Here is a 19,619-nt window from a genome sequence, read left to right as displayed (position 1 = left end):
GTCCTCCGCTCTTCTGTTAAATAGTCCGCCACCCCCTCCTCTCCACCGCAGAGGAGCATGGGTATACGCACAGTCGGAGGAGCGGAGAGGAGAGAGAAGCGGAATCATGCAAATTTGCAGCAGGTTGTTCATTTAACCGGGGCGTGGCTGCTCGCGCGCGCGCGCAGAAATGCTGTATTGCTATTGGTTGATGGGAAAATTAGGAAACGAGACGTCAGAGATTAGTATACCTGTATGTGTGTTTATTTCCGTTTACTTTGTCTTCTCTTAGGTTTATTAATCATTTTTATTCAATCAATTAACCAATCAAGGAACAAAATGAGAACCATTAAGCGTCAGTTAAAACAGCTGCAGCATAAATTATTTTAAACTCCAGTAAATGCTTTTTTTTTTTTAACCCATCATCATTCATGAAAGCAGGAATCCTCTTTACGAACCTTGAAATGACGTCATACCCAATTGTATGATGTCATCTTAAGTTCATTTCAGCTTTGTTCAGTGTTTTTACTGGGGTCTTGAGGGCTTTACGTTGGCCTGGATCCACAAGGGGGCAGTGAAGAGTAAAAAAGATGGAACACCTTCCATTGAAAAAAAGGAAATACGTTTAGTGCTTATCCCGATCAGACAACAAATCAGGCAACAAACAAAAGATTGTTTAGTCATCTGTTTAATTTAGAATATATGTAGTGTAAAACTCTGGTTGTAGCGTTTATACTTTTTTTTATCACACTTTACTGTCTACCATTTTATTTATTTTTAGATTTTATCAAATAGTTTAACCTTGATGCCACTAAAATCAGTATCTTATTGTTTTCCTCTTTTTTGCTTGTGTAATCCTTTGTTTCTTTTTCTCCTTTCTTATCTCATCAGAAATTGTCTGAAAAGCTAATTTTACCAATACATCAGCAAAACAACCCAAAGCAACAGAACAGCTTAAAGAATGTCTGTTTCCAAATAACGTGTAATCTAGTTCTAATGGCACTGCAGACAAAATGGGGACAATATTGAATTAGTACACTTTAATTTAACAAATTTCTCTTAACTGCTGAGATAACGCAACCTTGAGGAAAACCTCCTAACTGGGAGATGAATCTGAGATGTCACAAGATGATTAATGGTTAGATTTAAACATCTAAAACAACACAGGATAATTCCATTTCCTCACAGTAATAAAACCTTAAAAGTAAAATGCTGTGTAGTCTCACCTCTTCTAAAGGAGACCAAACTGTACAGAGGAAGTCAGGCGTTCATAACCCATGACTGCGTCGAAGGCCATAAACTCTAATACAAGGTTATGAGTCAACATTTCTATTATTTATGGGGTCTAAAGAAGAAAAGTTTGTGAACAACTCACATAAAAAGTACAGTTTGAGGGCATGAGTTATTTTTTTCTCCTCATTTAATCCATAGGCTTTGCACTGGAACTAGCAGGGCTGTCAAAGAGGACAGTTTTACTTAATTTTCCGTAACAAGTGAACTGTAATTTAAAAAAAAAAAAAAAAAAAAGATGAGTAGGGCAAATTCAAAGAGTAAAATTCCAATCCTTATTTTAATGCTCTGGTGAAACTCTTGTGCTGTCAGTGTCCCGTTGACTGTGATGGATTACCTTTAAGGGCCGGATACTATTTAAAACAGCTCAGGAGATGTTAATGCTGCAGGAATAAATGAGTTCATGTGACAAAATTGATTTAAAGACATAATATGGGAAAAGTGTCACAGCTCCCATAATTAACAATAAATAAATCATCAAAAGACATCACAGTGGCGCCAGCCTTCAGCCTGACGGTGTCTGCTCGCACTGACAGCCAGGGCCAAGAGGGAACGCTGGCCATAATGTGAAAACCCCAACTTGAAAACTTGACAATGTGTTTCAGGAAAGCACAACACTTTAAAGGATTGTAAAATAAGGTACTCAAGACAAGAAAAAAATCCATTCCACTTTGAACAAGATTGGAAATACAATATTCCTGTATAAATACTGTACGTTAAAGATGTGTATATGCATTGTGCGTTTTCCATGGCTTTTAAAGAAATCATCAATGCTAAATTCTCTTCTTCAGCCACTTTATCACAAATTTAAAGTTACTTTAAAGTTAATTTAAAGTTTAGACTTATATTTTATTTTCACACAGTTGCCAGACGTCCAATTACACAGAATTTGAAATTTGTTGCCCTAAAACTGATCCTAGGCCCTGAATTTCAACTGTTGAGAGTTTCTGAAATGACTTCTCCTGAGAACAGGCTGTTTTTGTGGGCTTTTTAAAAAAACAACTTATTTCTCTTGTATTTTTCTCTTATTTTTCATTATATAACTTTTAATCAACAACAGGTGTCCAGGGAAGGGAGAGAACTTGCCTCTCGGCTTTGTGTCCTCCGGAGGGATTTCTTATCAGCTTACCGACTGATAACATGTGGGGGTGCCAGAATGAGGAAAAAGATGGTGTCTTGTATTTATTCTCCATTTATTATGATTTATTTTTTTTGCTCTTTCTTCTAAAATTCTTCTTATTTTGACATTTTCTATAGGGTTTTTTTTCTGCAATAGTGCAAACATAAAGAAAAGCAGCACCACTCTGACCCTCATTGCCCTCGTCTCGACTTCACCATACTAATAAGCAACTGCAGATAAGGTAAAGCCGTAGCATATGTGTGTGTTCACTATGATGTCGAGAACACACTGGACGTGGACACGCATACACACACGGACTGCAGTGGAGCTAACTAGGTAGCCAGATCCAATCCAATCCAATCCACTTTATTGATATAGTACAGTTTAAGTAAAGACATGGTTTCCAAAGTGCTGCACAGTCAAAAGATAAAAACACAACAGACGCGCCATAAAACCATAAACATAATGCAGTTAAATAAAATATCTAATAAAAAAACAATAAAATAACTTAAAATAAGTTAAAACTAGAAATAAAATTTTAAAAAAAATTAAAATAATGTGAAATAATATACAAAACACTCTAAATGGTGTCAAATGCCAGGGAAAATACAAGCTGACTTCACCATACTCATAACCAACTGTCAAAAAGATGAAAACGTGGCGTATGCGTGTATGTATGTGTGGTTTGTATGACGCCAACGTTAGAAGTGGTTAAGTCAGCCCACTCATCAATACTTCAGCGGAATCAGAATTTAGTGAGAATAACCCTTAACCTTCTTCCCTTTCGACACCACACACTGTCGGCATGGCGATGCCAGCGCACAGAGCACAAAATCCATTTCCTGGTGCGTCTTTGGTTGGAAAAATGTAGGACTGTTAGCACTGAGATAATTTTGATCTGGCCTCGATGTGAATGCAGGTGGATTTGTTGGGAAGTGGTTGGGTTGATGAAATAGTCTTGACCTTTTGAAATATTTGTATTTATCCTTCAAATTCCAAATCACATATATATTTTGTGACTATTCTTTAAAACTTCTTAAATTTACGAGATCACCCACGTCTATTCAAACGACCGCAGGACATCCATAAGAGATGCCAGCGGATTATGGCTGCTGATAAAGTTTTTATAAGATTCTGTTTTCTGAAAGCATTTTCAGTTGTTAGATACCAGAATATTGGTGCAAGAATAAACTCTGTACGCGTTCCACTTTCTTGCAGTAACCGATAGAAGAAAAAGCAAAAAAAAAAAAAGGCTACGAAATCAAAGAAAAGCTATTAAAAACCTAAAATACTTCATCAGTATTCACCTCCGTCAGGTCGGCACTGTAGAAAGAACTAATATCAGAGGGAAATTGACACTAAAACCTTATAATTGAAGAAAAACATCTCTCAGCTGAAGACACACAGGATTGTGTGCCAGTGATAATGAGGGTTAAAACACAGTCAAACAAAAGTTTGGGAGTGTTAACAGTCAAGCAAGGTCATTGTAAAGATTCATGAGAGCTATAAAAATGCCAAAAGCTGAAGATAAATGTCTCCAGAAGAGATCAAGGCAGAAAGAATAAGGTGGGAAGGCTGCAGCCTGAACCTGTCAGGAGGGACAAATTAACAGCCCCCATCCCTTCCTGCCATCCAGGAGACAGATATGCATTTAAAAGAAATGCGACACGCTATCTGGGAGATACCATGAAGTGATGTAAACGTTCTTTCTTTCACACCTTTCAGATTTAACCTTGAACTCTTCCTTTATGAAGCCAAATCCTAACAGGGGTCTGCAGGAACTATCAGCTCGAACGCGCCCCCCCCTTTTGCTGCAGTGCACAAATTCACCAAAAAGGAGAAAACACGATAAAACATCTGTTCCTCTTTAGAAATGCATCCAAATGTTCCCATCCTCGTGTGAACCCCTCACCCCCCCTCCCATCCACGTTCCATCTTTCTAATACCCTTGAGTGAAGAGAAAAACACCCAGTGACTCCCAGGCGGCAAGCAGGACGAGAACTAAATTAGAGAGAGGAGAGAAAGGGCTTGAGATGAGAGGGACAACGAAGAGGAGGACCATCTCTTGAAGCTGGGAGGAGAGGGCGGGGGGGGGGGGGGGGGCAGAAGATGGGGCGAGTGTAGTGGAGACAACACGGAGAATAAAAACGAAATCTTTTCATCAAAAACACTTTTATTCAAACAGAGTAGCTACAATAACAAATTACTTTTTTTTGCGTGTTTTTTTTGACAAACTGAGTCAAAACAATAGACGCGGAGCTTGACGTGGCCTTGAAACATTTTGGAACTCCTGGCTCCGTTTTGAGCCACGGTGTCGCTTTCCATATTAATATTTTAAATTGACAAAAAAAACCAAAAACAAAACATATTTAACTTTCAAACGACACCAAACATTCATCTATTCGCTGCTCCTCATATGAAATACAGTTAAAAGTAGAAAAAAAATAAAGAACCCCAGTGTTCTTTGTGCTGATGTTTTTGCATGTGTCGGCTACAGCCTTGAGTGACTCGTCGCATTTTTTTTTTTTTTTTTTTTTGCTGATGACATCATTATTGTGGCCTCTTAACACCGGTGAGTCTTATCAGCGCCGCCGGCGGTCAGGGCGGGGCGACGGCTCGTTTCCAGACTGACCCTGAGGTAACCACGGCGACGGGACCAGAGTGATTTTAAACGTGTCCTGAAACAGAGTCAGCTGTGTTCATGAAAAAAATAAAATCAGACGAAAGAGACGTCACTTAAAAAACAAACCAAAGAAAAACCAGCAACCTTCAAATAAAAAGCGATTGAGTCGAAATCTAAAGCAGAAAAAACGTGAAACCCGGTGGTGAAAATATCAAGACAGTTCATGAATATCAAGATATAAAGACAAGATATTTGGCTTTATTGCTTTTTTGTAAAAAAAGAAGAAGGAAGAGTGTGTGTGTGTGTGTGTGTGTGTGAATGGCTTAAGGGACGACGGTGTAGGGCTGGTAGGGCAGCAGCTTTTGCCGTTGATTGATGGCGTAGATCCACGCGGGTTTGACGAAGTTTAGGTTGCTGTTCTCCATCAGCGCCTGCGACGGAGAGGAGAGAGAAAGGCGTGAGGAAAAGCGAGTATTTTTTTTTTGTAAACGTGACACCGTTGAACTCAACTCACGTCTTCGAACGAGTCGTGCCACCCTTCACCGGTCACAACAAACTGCACCTTCTCCGTCATGTAGTCCTCGATGGCTCTGCGATAAAAAACAGAGATGCGATTCACAGCAGAGGTTTGGGTTTTTCGTGTCACACCTGGAAGTCTGGAAGTCTCTCTCTCTCTCTCACCCGTTAAAAGCCACGATGTATCTCAGCAGCAGGCGCCGCTCGTTGTTCGGGAATTTACCGTAGAGGAAAAAGTGCTTTCCGTTCAGGAAGTCTGGAAGAAATGAGGAAATGGGATGAGAAAGGAGTGAATCATATATAAACGGGGTGAACGCAGATGCTTTTGATCGTACCTGGCAGCTCTGGGATGGGGTAGTCTTGTTCGGCTTCGGCGTCGGTGTTTTCGTCCGTCGACCCCCCGTACGGATCCTCCTCTTCCACGGGCTTCCCCTCCGCTGGGGTTTTCTTCTTCCTGCTTCCCTTCTCTACTCTGTTGAAGGACAGAAAAAGGACTTGTTAGAGCTCAATTCTTTTATTTTCTTTAATATCAGTGAGCTTCTTTAATATTTCAAACAAACTTAGATGACTTAAAAGCAGTTTTGATTGATCTTCTTCGTCACTTGCAGTGAGTTGTGTTGTAAATCTGTAAAGCGCTTTGAAATGTCTTCAGACATGATTAAGCGCTATATAAATAAAAGTTGATTGAGTTGATTGATTGTTGTCGACTTATAAGAGCGTTGTGTTGGTGAAAGTGTTCACCCAGCTGTCTTTTAAATGTCCTGCAGACACGAAGCTCCATCAGCATTCACTAAAGGCTGCGGTAGTAAATTACCTGTCCAACACAAACTCTTCTTCATTTAGTCAAGTCCTCAGGGAAATATCTCGTTTTTAAAATTCAAGGTGATTCCTTCCTTCTCCAGTTGGTCGCCAGCGCCGTCTATCACTTTACAGTAAATTTGATCACGTCGGGGCGGGGAGCAAAAAGTTTGAGGATGAATGAAGGTTTTTTTCTGATTGGTTTGGTTTTAATTTGTTAACTGACACTAAATAAACAGAACATCCCACTATGTCTTCCTACGACAGGTGCTGACGCCTCGGAGGTTCGACAGTGACATCTGTCCTGACAGATTTAGAGCAGCTGTTATTATTAACGATTTTTTTTTTTTACCACCAGAGCTGCAGTGAAACGATAAAGAAAAGACGAACAGCGTTTATCACTCAAGAATGAAGTCATCAGAAGTCATGAAGTGCTGCGGGACTAGGAATACGGTGCAGATGATGACGACAAGACACTCGACGACGTGCTGCTGCATGTTTTATTTAAATCTATAATAGGTAGTTATTAAAAAATGATTTGAGAGGAAGTGGAATGACTCATTCCTGGTTTGTTTGAGGGTTTTTGAAGCAACCGGAGAGCAGAGAAATTCAATTTTCTAGTGGCGTCATGGATTTGTTTGGTTTACCTCAGCAGCTCATCCTCTGTGTCCACAGCAGACTCATCATCGTCACGTCCTGTGGAGAAAAAATACTGTTAACAAAAAAACCAAAAAAAAGGAGACTTTATTTACTGGGGGGGAAAAAAAATAGCTGAATAGAAGTAAATTGTAGGTTTATGAATGTAAACTGTCTGTAAAGATGGACTCGTGTCATGATGAATCATCTCTACGTCCGATCCATCAGCAGGTTAAATGACGACACACTCGTACGTGTGTGTCTGGTCGGCGTGTGTGTCCTCTCCTCTCTAACGCGTCCCACCACTTTACTTCTGGCCTCGCATTAACATAGAAATGGAAAACATGCACAAGTCCCGTCACAGTGATTACGTCTCGCGTCGTCATTTCCGCGGCGGCGCATCCATTTCTGAGTGCTTCATAAAGTTGATCCCTTTTGTCTCCTCCCCGGCCTCTCATGTCGCCCCCACGGCCCCTTCAATTCATTCAGTCCTCTCTAGCGCCGGCGCTCGCCAGCCTCCCACTCGGATTTTAACAATACAGGTATATAAGAAGGTACATAAAAACGTTTTACTTTTATCTCCTGCTTATACGGACACATATTTTTTCCTTTTATTGGACCTTTTTGTTTGGGGCTTCCTCCTGCGTGACTGAGACGTGGTGTCTTCCTCTCGCTGCTAACACCTCCTTCATACTGCAGTGCAGGGGTGTCAAACTGATTTTCACTGAGGGCCACGTCAACATAATGGCTGTCCTCAAAAAGGCCAGATGTAACTGATAAATGTAACTAAATGTAACTCAATGTAATGTAAAATAAATATAACTACTCCTTAATGTTAAATAACTCTTAATTCAATACTTATTCAAGTTACAAACATTAGTTACAGAAAAAAACTATGCTTGTTTCTCTGTTAAACATCAATCTTTTTAATTTGTCAGGTTATTAAACCCACAGAACTCCATCAATCAAGGATCAAACTATTTAAGTGAATAAAGAAAAATAACGTCAAACACAAGTTAGGATTTTTTTTTTTTACTCAGTTACAATTTACTTGATTACTGCATTGTGGGAAATGTAGTTTTTGGTCAAAGTACACTTTTTTTTTAAATCTATTTTTAGACATTCTGGCCTTTTATGCTCTGGCAGGCCCCATTTGGCCCCCGGGGCTAGAGTTTGACACATGTGTTGTTTTGGTGACGAGAAAACTTGATACAAATTCATCGGGTTGCCATGGAGGTACAGTAGGAAGAGCAAGGATTCCCCCGTCTTCATCATGGTCCAGAAAGACAATTTGATTGTACTCGTGGTGTGGAAATTGCAAGGATAAATTATGCATGACTGTTCAATGTGAACTGGCTCTTTATATTCTACTTATGCCTGGTTTTTGTGCTGGTGTGCAGACAGTATCTCTGGCTCTTGTTTAAACATTTGGCTTTTATTTCTTAGTTTTGGAGGACAAAAACTGTTCTAAAATAAACTCTCTGGCCAACATGACTGAGAGGGAAAATATTTAGTTTCACCTTCAACCAAGAGAGAATCTATTCTCTGCGTTCTGTTTGTTCCTCTCGACTCGCTAAGCACCTCGTCTCACCTTGTCTAAGGTGAACACGAGTTATTTACCGTTTAGAAAACACAAAACAGCGTTACACGGGTGTAAAATTGCAGCCGCTGTTGTTTTTTTCTTTCATTTTCTAAAAGCTTCTGCAGAACATAAAGACAGTCAATGATAATTATTTTTTTTCACAATGTGACCCAAACCTGGTTCATCCACATCGGTGGAGCCGGCATACTCATCCTCACTCTTCTTTGTCGGTGTCTTTTTAGGGGTCGCCTGTCTTTCCTGCTTCTGTGGCGTCAGAGGGAACGACATGGACAAAGCTTTGTCGACGGACCATTTGCAAACAGGAAAAAAGGGGAATCTTCATATTGTCATATTTTTACGAGTTGAAAACAAATGTACCTTGGAGTTCAGTTCGTCTTCGCTACGCTCATCCACTTCCATCTCGCTGTCCGAGCTGGACTCGGCTCCATCCATCAAATACCTGCAGGAAGACAAAACGCGACGAACAAAACGTGTCGGGATGATTAAAGGCCAGAGGGAAGAGAATGTCTGAATGATGTATCGAGCTCAGAAATCAGATTTACTCACAGAACAGAGGAAAATAAGCAAAGTTTAGAGAGACGGTGAAAGTTCTGACCAAACTTTTAACATCTTAATGCTTAGAACACAACAACTTCCTGTAGATTACACACGTGGAAGCTTTCATGCTGTGATTCAAGGTTAACGAACTGCAGTGGGAAACGATTTAAAACACATTCATCAAACAATTTCCAGAGCAAGCCAGTCGTAGACAAGAAGCTATCCAAATCCCCAACCAGCTCTCTTTTCTTATGTTCTCATTCGGAGCTTTTATTATCCGACTTCCAGCTGATGCAGTGAAAGGCCTGATGGGATGTCAGTTCGTCCCATCCATGTGACGCCTCAGGAGGTGGCGGTTTGAGACGTCCCAAACAAAAAGAAAATGTTCGTCGGATCATCAAATGGTGTGTGGAACCTGTCCAGGTGTGATGAGGTAATGAGGTACGGAGGAAGTTTCCTGACAACAGAGAAACCTTGTCGGTCAAGTGGCAACAAAACACAAGGGCGAACACCAAACGCTGCAGAAGTAAAGATTTCTGCTTGTAGTTTAATTTTCTCGTGGTCTCATGGAGGGCAGACTTCACAAGCGTCAGGAAAACTCGTTTTGGAGAGGAATATCTGGTGTCGTTGACTTATGTTTCCTAAGCCTCACGTTCCGTAGAAGGTAAAGAGTAAATCTATAAACGATCAACAAGATGATAATCTTGAGAATGAGTGATTGAACATTTACTTGATTCAGAATAACTCAAACTTCTCCAAAATGGGATTTAAAGTTACCAAAATGTTTGCAAAAACACTGGTAAAGAAGGGAAAATTGGATTTGGGAACAGAAAGCACTTTGGTCCTGTTAAACTTCATCACAGACAAACCCCTGTATGAGTTTAATGTGCAACACAAAAAAGTTTTACGCAAAAACATTTCCTGTTTTTTTGAGCTGGAAACGAGATGTGATGAACGGAACCCATCCCCCGGTGAAGAGAGTGTGAGGAACAATAAAATCAAATGGTCACAGATTTAAAAGCCGAATAAAAAGAGAAAACAGATGGTAAATACAAAGACGATGCGAGCGAGAAACACTCTCCTTTCGCTTTCTTTCACACACACACAAACACACACGACGGGGGTAAAATAAGGACGTGACATTTCTCTAAACCCTCCCCATGGGTTCCCTCCAGCCACTATAAAGTCACCTGGACATTATCAACTGAAAGGTGCGACGTGCAGAGAGTTGAAATACCAGCGTTAATATGCAATCATCACACGGCGGCGTGACATTTACCAACCCGTGCTTTCCTGCTTCAATAAAACTTGGAAATTGGAAAATGACAAAAATACTGCAGGCAAGAGGAGAGAAACACAATCCAATGATTAATATAATAAATACTGTCACCTCAAAAAGCTGACAAACAAGAGTTCTGCTCGGCTGGCGCTGAATCACGGGGTGACAGCTTCAGCTCAAGGTTCTTTTTTTAACCACATTCTGACAGGTAATAAACTAAGACAGAAATACCTGAGAGAATAATCAGAAGACTAATAAATAGTGAAGTTAATGTTAGTTCATAGCTCTAAATTATACTTAGTGCTAATAAATGAGGTCATATTAAGTCGTAAAAAGGTACATTTTTTTACAAGCGAAGCAGAAACGCTGGACCAGAGCCGCCTTTAGCCTCCATGCTAACCGTTGGTCTCCATCTATTTTTGTGTTAAATCCAATCTGGACATGAAATACGTGTGAAAACACCATCAGCGTGTCTGCTGTGACGACTGCTGCGTTATTATGGGGTGTGAGACCGATAAGAAAAACACAACAACGACAATCCCGTCAATTGGCAGGGCCAAAACAAATTAACGCCATTTCTCATTAGAGGGTTCTTTAGCGAGGATTCTTTGATTGACTGTAAACTGCGATGCGTTCAGAACAGTTGAAAAAGAGAACCGGTGACATCCCTCCTTTCATTTCACCAGATGTTAGATGTTGATTTACAATAAACAAGACCGCAACCGTCGCAGATAGAAAGATGAAACAAGAAGCACATTACTGGGGCAGCAAAGGGGATGAAAATGAGATGATGACCTTGAGAACAGTAGGCCAAGGTCAAATTTCAGCTTTTGTACTCTCAGTAACTGTAGATAAAAGCTACTGCTTTGATCTATGAAAGTAGGTCAAGGTAAAATTTTGAATTCAAGGGTGTCGCGGGATGTCGCAGTCTCTGACTGCATAGGTTCTGGTTTAATTATTGTTTATGTTTATGTTTACACTGTATGTTTGCACTTTTGCACCAATCCTTCTTTGTGTTTTCAATTGTCCCTCGGGGACAAATCAAGTTTTTTGAATTCGAATTAACACCATTAATTGGTGCACCATTTTGAGTTTATAGAAACTGGCAGTAGAACCAGCAGAAACGGAAAGATTCTTTTTCTAAGAACTTGATCTTCACTTCATTTTCAATCAACTCTTACGGCTACATTCCTCAACACATTGATCGTACTGTACAGACACATTTCCTGGCTCCGGTTCCATACAGCCCTGTCTTTATATATTGCATATTGCACACCGTCTTCTGCACACTTCACGATGCAGTAAATATCTCTAGACAGGAACTCCAAGATTTCTCTCTCAATATTTCCTGGATTAACGACTGCGTTAAATCTTCTCCAACTATTTTCTATTTCTATTGTGCAGCAGAGCCTGACTTTTAATGACCGACTGTTTACTCGTTCGGATCTGCGTTGCTGGAAGCTGTCGGGCTGCTTGAATGCTCTCTGCTCTTTTCTTCCTGGATGCTCATTGATTGGTTCATGACTATGGAGAAAGCCTTTCTGGGCGTATATGTCCGCCTCACACTGCATGTGAATGACAGCCGCTGAATGGAGATGTGCATTTGCCCCGCAGATGCTCGGCGGCCAAGTGTTTGCGTGTGCGACGGAGCGAGAGTTGGAGTGCGTGAGTGTGTGTGTGTGTGTGTTTGTTTGGGTACTTGTCATCATCAAAGTAAGTGGCCCTTTTAATTACCCATAGCAGATGCGGCTTTTAAATAAGGGATTCATCATCAAAGCTGTGAGCTCTGCGTTGTACAATAGCAGCGCTGGGCAGGGGATGGGTTATTCTGACAAGAGGGAGGCCTGCGGGGGATGGGGGGGTAGGCGGGGGGGGGTCTGCCCGAGGGAAGGACGGTGAGTGATGACGCAGGCTGCAGTCAGCTCCTCAATCGCCTGCATTTTTTGAAAATTTTAGAGTACGGATCAGATTTCATGTAGCGTTGCGTGCCGTCGCCCTTCAGGAGTAATCATTTAAAAAGCTCCCCTCTCTTTTTTTGAGTCTCCTTGTGCTTCTCCTACGCTTCCTGTGACCGTTCAGCATAATCCAATCAGAAGGCTGCTGTGACCACTTTGACTTCTGGCTTTGAACAACGTCACGTGAGCGAACAGATTCCTCTGCTCCAGGTCTTATCCTCAGATGATTCGTCTCTAAAACGCTTATTCAAAAAACATCCGGGCGGGATGACCGCCGTCATTCATCCACGCGCCCTTACACGCCGGTCTTCACCTATAACACAAGCCTGTAATCCAGAATGATCCAGACTATCAGAGAGCCGTGAACGCTGCTCATCCCAGATGATTCTAAATATCAAGATAGATTTGAAGCTCCGATGAAATCCGTTAAAAATCACATCTACATGCGTGTTCCACTCTGTTATTTAGCAGAAAGCAATACAAGTGATGCCGGGGGGGGGGGGGGGGCTTGATGCTAAAGAGCTATCATTAATGACGAACATAATTAAAGAGCTGCTGGAGTTGATCGCAGCAGGCCGGAGCTGCACAAGGTCAAAGCGATCTCTGTAGCAAGAGGGATTCAAATTAGAATTTCTAGCATATACGCTACGCAAATCTAGCATGTCGCAAAACAAGGAATGACCCAGCTGTTTTCTCAGACTGAGGTCGTGTCTTTCTGCAGGTTTCATTTTAAATTTCAAGCGTCATTACAGCGCGTTATGACTAAAATACCTCTCTGCTAGTTGGTTTGGTGTTCTGCCCACTCTCACCGTTTACAGGAGATCTTCTGCTTCCTCTTATGGCAGTCGATGACCCATTCCTTCCTCACGATGATGCCCCCCGCGAGTTTCACCTGGCTGTACTTGGGGGTGTTAGCAAAGGCACAGCTGGAGATAAATGAGTCAAAACAGACACACACACACACACACACACACACACACACACACACGGTTACGCACAGAGGAGAATCTGACAAGGGCAACAGTTCTTTGACAGCGGGGAACACGAGGTGCAATCAAAGTCAATTACTAAGAACACTAAAGGGCAGCTTCATGTCATCCGTGCAAAAGCCAAAACAACTCAAAATAAAACTTATCAAAGGAAAACTGTGGAAATGAGAGACAAGTTAAAACAGCATCAGTTGAAAAGCAAATCTACACTTCATGTTAATTTCAATTTTAATACTTATTAAAAATAATCCCCTTGGTTGTGATCAAACCTTGGTTGTGGTGTGATTCAGGACGATGGTTCCTGCTCCGTACTCACATGAGGTGCGTGGAGTCGGGCGTCCAGTCCGGTCGGTATTTGGCTCCCATGTCCAGAGCCTTCTCCCTCAGCTCCCCACGGAAAGGATTCTGGAAGCCGCTGAGGACGAACACCACCCCCTCCATGATCTGGCTGAGCGGGACCGGTTGTGCGTTCTGGGGTTTGACTTTCTGAGGTCTGGGTTTTGGTTCGGGTTTGTCGTGTTTCTTTTCAGCAGATTTCTGTGCCGGGGAAGCTGGGAGGGAGAAATAATTTACAGGTGAGGAAACAAACTGCATAAAGACATGCAGACGCAGAGGGGGCGGGGGGGGTGTTACCTTTGGTGGCGCTGGTGCTCGGGGTGCTCGCCGGACTCAGCTTGGGTTTGGGGGTCGCAGCTTTGCCGTCAGGTGAGCTGCCCGGACTTCTTTTCTTCGAGGGGGGAGGACCAGAGGCAGACTGCCGTTCTTTGCTGAACTCAAACTTTCTTTTTACTGGAGGCTAACAGGAAACAATTTGTTTAAGAAATTATACAGCTGGAACCTTTTCAGAATAAAATAACTGAATATAAATGTGGATAGAATTGATTCCATTTCTCCACCCCAACAAGAAGAATTTTGCATTTGATACACCTTATTCTATTAAAGCCAAACAAAATACTGATTGTGCAAATAATGCAAAGGGAAAATATTGCACTAATAAAACATAGAATGCAATGGGAAGCATTGAGCCATCTAGACTACGTTCATTTATATGTTCAGGGGAAAAGTGTTTGCTGCTTCCCCAGCAGTGAGGAGAAGATGATGATGTTGTTTATCACCTGCGGTGAGGCAGAGGTGCTGGTGGGAGGCTGGTCTGATGAGAGGGAGCTGCTGCTTCCCTGCAGGGCAGCAGCAGCATAAGTCAACTTCTGACTCGGTGGAGACACTAAATAGAAAAAGAACAGACCGCCAGTGAGGGATCAGAGTAACCTGATGAAGAAGGAGCTGTAAATAAAGCCTAAATATTTCTGCTTTTAATAAGTGATGAGGATTTTATTGTTACAGAGACCAGAACTTCCAAAACTGGTAAACTGAAACGAATTGAATACCCTTGAGTTGAGGGCTGGACTTGACTGCGTTGTCCCGACTGAAGAAGAGGCTGCCAGGCTGGAGGCTGGACCCGGATGAAGGAGACTCGTCCTTCACTCTGAACTGTCCCAACTTTGTCAGTTTCTGACAGAAAAGTAGAAAGAAAAGTTTAAGAGACGGCAGGGGGACAGGCCAAAGAGATTTTCTCTCACTTAACTAATAAAGTTCGAACTTGACAAATTATTCCACAGCAATAAAATCGTGGAGGTCACAGGACAGATTAGTATGCGACACTCACTGCAGACAGATGCTTTCCAGGCTTTATGTGTTCACCTTTCCGAGCTCAGGTTTATGCTGAAGTAAAGCAGTGATGTTTGAACCCATTCTTTTATAATCTGACAGTTTTTGATTTTGTTAATCCAGGCTAACAGCACAACTTTGGGATCAACTGAATTAATTTTAAAGTCATTCCAAAAGACATTTCTATCATGGTAACAGGCTAATCTGACCATGCGTCATTATGTGGATGCAAATAAACCAAGCAATTTAATTATTTTGCCTAATGGGGAATCACAGGTTGATTCATGACATGGGGGTCCCATGAATAATAGAATTTTCTGCAGGCGAGCCATGAAGTGACAAAGCAGCGGTCTATGTTATGGATGGCTGTTTGTGTTGACAGAGAGGCAGAATGAAACCAAGTGAATGTTTTGCTGCATTTGAATCATTTAAAAAACACCATCTGGAATAATTTGTGTGATTCAGCCTCGAACCACTGCTGTTAGAGGGGGAGGAAGAGAACACAAAAGAGAGAAAGTGCAGCAGGATCGGCGCCTCGGAGAGCGCTTCGAGGTCAGTCCTGATGACTGTGGTTATAAAACACACAAAAGTTTGTGGGTCGGGTTAGGGAGGCCTGCGGGGCATGTTTTGTTGTTTTGGGGGTATCATCCTGACCCACACATAACTGGTCAGCATGAGTTCAGTTACAGATGTGAGCGACAGCAACTCACCGGAGATGTTGAAGGAGGATCGTTTTTGTCTGGCGGTGAATGAAACTTAACAAAGGTGAGTCCGTATGCAATGTTCTAAAAAGTCAACACACAAAACACACTGGCTTTATTTTCACAGGTAGCAATGAACGCATTCAGTTTAGTGTATTTTTGATTATTAAAGATGTAACTTCAAACTCAGAGATTATCTATTCAGCATATTATTAGCATCTACAGTAATCCATACGGAATAAAGATTTACTTTTGGATTCTCTGGACTTTGCGGAGTAGTTTAATGGATTTATCTATATAATTCAAATATCTGGCCTCTGACCTTGCTGTATGGCTGGCTACACACAATCTTTACTCTGTCCCACTTCTCCTGCACTACGCTCTTCTGCAGCTGGTTGGGCCCAAAGAAACGAACCCGGCTCATGTTTGTGCCATTACGGCTCTCCGTAGGAGACATGAAGGAGGACATAACCAAAAGAACCTAAGAGACAGAAAAGAAGATCAGATCATTAAAAATAAATACAAATAGCAGAGTAACCGATTTGTACTTAGTTTAATGTGCAAGACTACCTCATAGTCCTGGTCTCTGACAGCTGAAGAGTTCCCCACCAACACCTCGATGAAAGCAGAGCCTTCGTTCCCGATGTCAATGCTGTGCACCTGCTCCTCCTTCTCGAACTGTGAGAAAGGTAAAACAGCTCGTGTAGACCGTGCCTCAAAAGGAACCCTATCTGAAGATCTAACAGTTTTATTCCTAAAGTATTATTCTAGTCCCAACACCTCAGGTATGGGGAAGAGTGCAAGAGTAAGTACAATATCTGGTCTTTACGAAAAACCCTTGATGATTTCCAATCATTTCCTTCACAATTAAGACTGATACTCAACAATCAGAGTTCAAGCTAACTGAGAAAAGATCCCAGCAGCAAGACCACACCAACAATAGACAAATCATTAATGACATGACTGGATAATCAGATTTGAAGGTGAGTAAATTCAGAGCTTTTTCTCTCCTTTATTGGAAAAGCAACAAAAACAGCAACCGGCAGAAACGTTTCATTTAAATTCAGTAAACTTTATTAAGTTCATCCTTTACAACCTGAGGGTCAGTGCTTGATATTATTCAGATTGTGTGGATCATCGGTTCTTAAGGGAATGCTACTTACCCAACCTACACACCAACAATGACCAAACTATAGATTATGTAAACCTCTTTTGCAGACACTTGTGGGAGGAATAGGTCAAAACCATACTTGCAGAATGACTGACGTCTGCTTCTCCCCGGGTCTTGCAGCTTTCCACTTCATGTAGGTGTCAGAGCTCAGCAGGTTGTCAGCTTTGTGTGTCTGTGTAGCATTATGACAGCAAGTCAAAATAAAGCTCTCACGTTTCTCAACGCTTGGTGACAGGAAAAAGATGCAAACATGGATTTCTGCATGAACTATTGAACTTACAGTGTCCTCGGTGCTACAAGAAACGACGTGTTTGAGTTTGATTTCTGGCATGCTGGTGTTGACGATTGGAAGGTTAAACCAGATGAGCTCACTTATGAACCAGCGTGAAGGCGAATAAACCGATCGGCGTTTTGCTTTGCGGCTAAGCTATATGCTTTAGCTATTATTATGCTTATTAACACAGACAAGACACACGGGGAGCTATCGTGATAGCATGCTAGCAGACAATAGGAAGGTTGTACTTTTCACGCTCAGCCTGGGGATTTTTACAAATCTCAACGGCTGTTACGCATAAAAATTTTAAACTATGTTGTACTCGAAACATATCCTCGTACTATGAGTTTATATTCACTATCAGAAAGCGCACATTAATGGTTTTAATATCAAGTCAAACGTTTGTGGAAGCGAACTCATTTTCCCACCATAAACCTGAGATGTGTCTCGTCGTTACGTCATTTCCGACTAGTAGAATTTCTATCCAATGAAAGCTTTCGATTCTTCTTCTTCGGTCCGAAAAGAAATTCGTCAGAAGTTCAGCGCCATCTATGGTTCAGATTAAATGGAATACTGTAAATAAAAACCGGCGACAGACACTAAATTTTGTTGTTGTAAAAACATCTATAAGTCAATTTAAAGATAAGATTTCACATGAATTATTTTTAAAAAATCCAAGTGTAATTATTCCTCACATTAATTACCAGTTTCTATACCCCTTTCATTTAAAATTGAAACAATAAAAACGGAAAATTTTGTGTTGTCTACAGATCTCTTATTGGAAGACTTTCTTGTAGAAGGAAATGTAATTGGGCAACTAATTTAAAGATATAATTTAACTTGATTTCTTGCATTCCTGTACAGGCTCATCGTAAAATGAAATAAAATTAATGTTGTAATAGAATATCAGAAGCAGAAAAAACTTTAAGCCAAATAACGTTTGATCTACTGGACAACTTTTCAGGACTTTTGGAATGGTAGGGTATGTGGTAAAGAGTAGAATCAATATTTCTTTCCACTTGCTTTAGCATTGTGGCATTTGTTTTTCACCATTTGTATAACTCATAAACTATCTGACAGCTTCTGTTGAAAGCTGAGATGCAGAACATCCTGCAGGTGCAACTCCTGCCAGTCTTCTCTGATAAATTTTGCACTTCACCATTAATGCTTGAGCTCACAGAGATTAAACTTTCAGACTTTGCCTGAGAATAATTTTACGTTAGACACACTGCAGCTACTGTTAAAAATGCATTTCGAGCAGCTGCCACGTGAGAGCACATCAAATCTGAGGATCTACGCATGTGTGTGTGTGTGTGTGTTGCAGAATATACATAAAAAAGGTGTAAAAAAAACCTCTTTAAATGGAAAAAATGTAACCTTTAATATAAAAGATTTACAAAGGTAGCACCCTATGACACAGAGACCTTTTAAAAAGAAAATAAGAGAGACTAAAATCAGCTTTGGAGTGCTGGTGACATTTAGACAGACATGTACAATATATACAACTTAGCTATATGATGACAAATCTGATATCTGTTATGATTAATGGAGCAGGTGAATCAAATGGCTTCTCCACTGCCAGCTTAAAGGATCTCTAAGTAGATTGCTGTCTCTGCATCGCCCACAGAATCGCTCTGCGCCTCCCTTGACCCTCTGACACCCAGTTCTGCACATCTTTCTCCTCCTCTACCCTCTCTTCCTCTTCTTCTCTCTCCACCTCTTCTTCCCATTGGTCGGATCTGTGGAAAAAAAGTGGATTTAGTTCATCCTTAAGTTTTTAATTTTTGTTCATGCAATGCATTCATTTGTCAAAGGACCACAGGTAAGGATTAGGAATATTAAACACCTGTTTAGTGTGGACAAAATGAGGTGTGCAGTTCTGGTATACAAGCTGGTAGCTGCCATTGGTGTAGACATGAGTCACTTCTGTACAGTTGATATAAAGGGGCATCCGTTCTTGATAGATTCCCAGTCCTTCAGGGAACACAGCCGGACGTCTGTTCACAACACGCCTGAGAGGAGCAGAACGAAATCTCACACTGAGCAACTGTGAAAAGTTCAAATAAACAGTATGGGCCAATTTGCTTCACATACCTTCTCTTTCGGAGGCAGAAGAGAAAAAGAGTCACAGAGAAAATTACCACACTGGCGGCTACAGCAGGTATCAGCATCCACAACAAAGGCACCGTCTCTGTGTGTGAACAGAAGGAGGAGTGGATGATCACAGCCTTGGTGAAAAGAATTGATGAAGGTTATAAGACTAGTTAAGCTTTTGAAAATGTAGCACAAAGCAAAGCAGTATGAATAATTCTAAAGAGCTGGTGCTGAGCGTTTGAACGCACCTTCTCCTCCCTGCAGGAGGATGAAGGAGTCGTTTCCCAGCTCATTGACAGCGAAGCAGATCACTGTATGAGGTTTGTCCATGTGGCCTCTCAGAATGGCCGTTACCCCGCCGGGCTCAGATGTTACAGACAAATTGTAAG

The 19,619-nt window shown here is 41.4% G+C and overlaps 1 protein-coding gene and 1 long non-coding RNA gene across 2 annotated transcripts; both read right to left on the bottom strand.

The window, feature by feature from the left end:
* Positions 1–4,556: 4,556 nt before the first annotated feature.
* Positions 4,557–17,586, bottom strand: xrcc1 (X-ray repair complementing defective repair in Chinese hamster cells 1). Its single transcript, XM_068324381.1, has 17 exons — positions 17,143–17,586; positions 16,942–17,034; positions 16,262–16,369; positions 16,014–16,172; positions 15,701–15,775; positions 14,711–14,834; positions 14,441–14,547; positions 13,959–14,121; positions 13,642–13,876; positions 13,146–13,262; positions 8,923–9,004; positions 8,721–8,808; positions 6,974–7,022; positions 5,864–6,000; positions 5,694–5,784; positions 5,527–5,602; positions 4,557–5,443 (listed from the first exon to the last, which is right to left on the bottom strand). The coding sequence occupies exons 1-17, from the start codon at positions 17,191–17,193 to the stop codon at positions 5,336–5,338; spliced, it is 1,863 nt and encodes a 620-aa protein (XP_068180482.1). The 5' UTR covers positions 17,194–17,586; the 3' UTR covers positions 4,557–5,335.
* Positions 17,587–19,057: 1,471 nt separating this feature from the next.
* Positions 19,058–19,619, bottom strand: LOC137601097 (uncharacterized). Its single transcript, XR_011037025.1, has 3 exons — positions 19,479–19,619; positions 19,231–19,327; positions 19,058–19,148 (listed from the first exon to the last, which is right to left on the bottom strand). It is a non-coding gene; the product is annotated as an uncharacterized lncRNA (long non-coding RNA).

The sequence above is a fragment of the Antennarius striatus genome, chromosome 9 (assembly GCF_040054535.1).
Source record: "Antennarius striatus isolate MH-2024 chromosome 9, ASM4005453v1, whole genome shotgun sequence".
NCBI lineage: Eukaryota > Metazoa > Chordata > Actinopteri > Lophiiformes > Antennariidae > Antennarius > Antennarius striatus.
The sequence above is the reverse complement of the archived record's forward strand: the minus strand, read 5'-3'. Positions and strand labels throughout refer to the sequence as shown.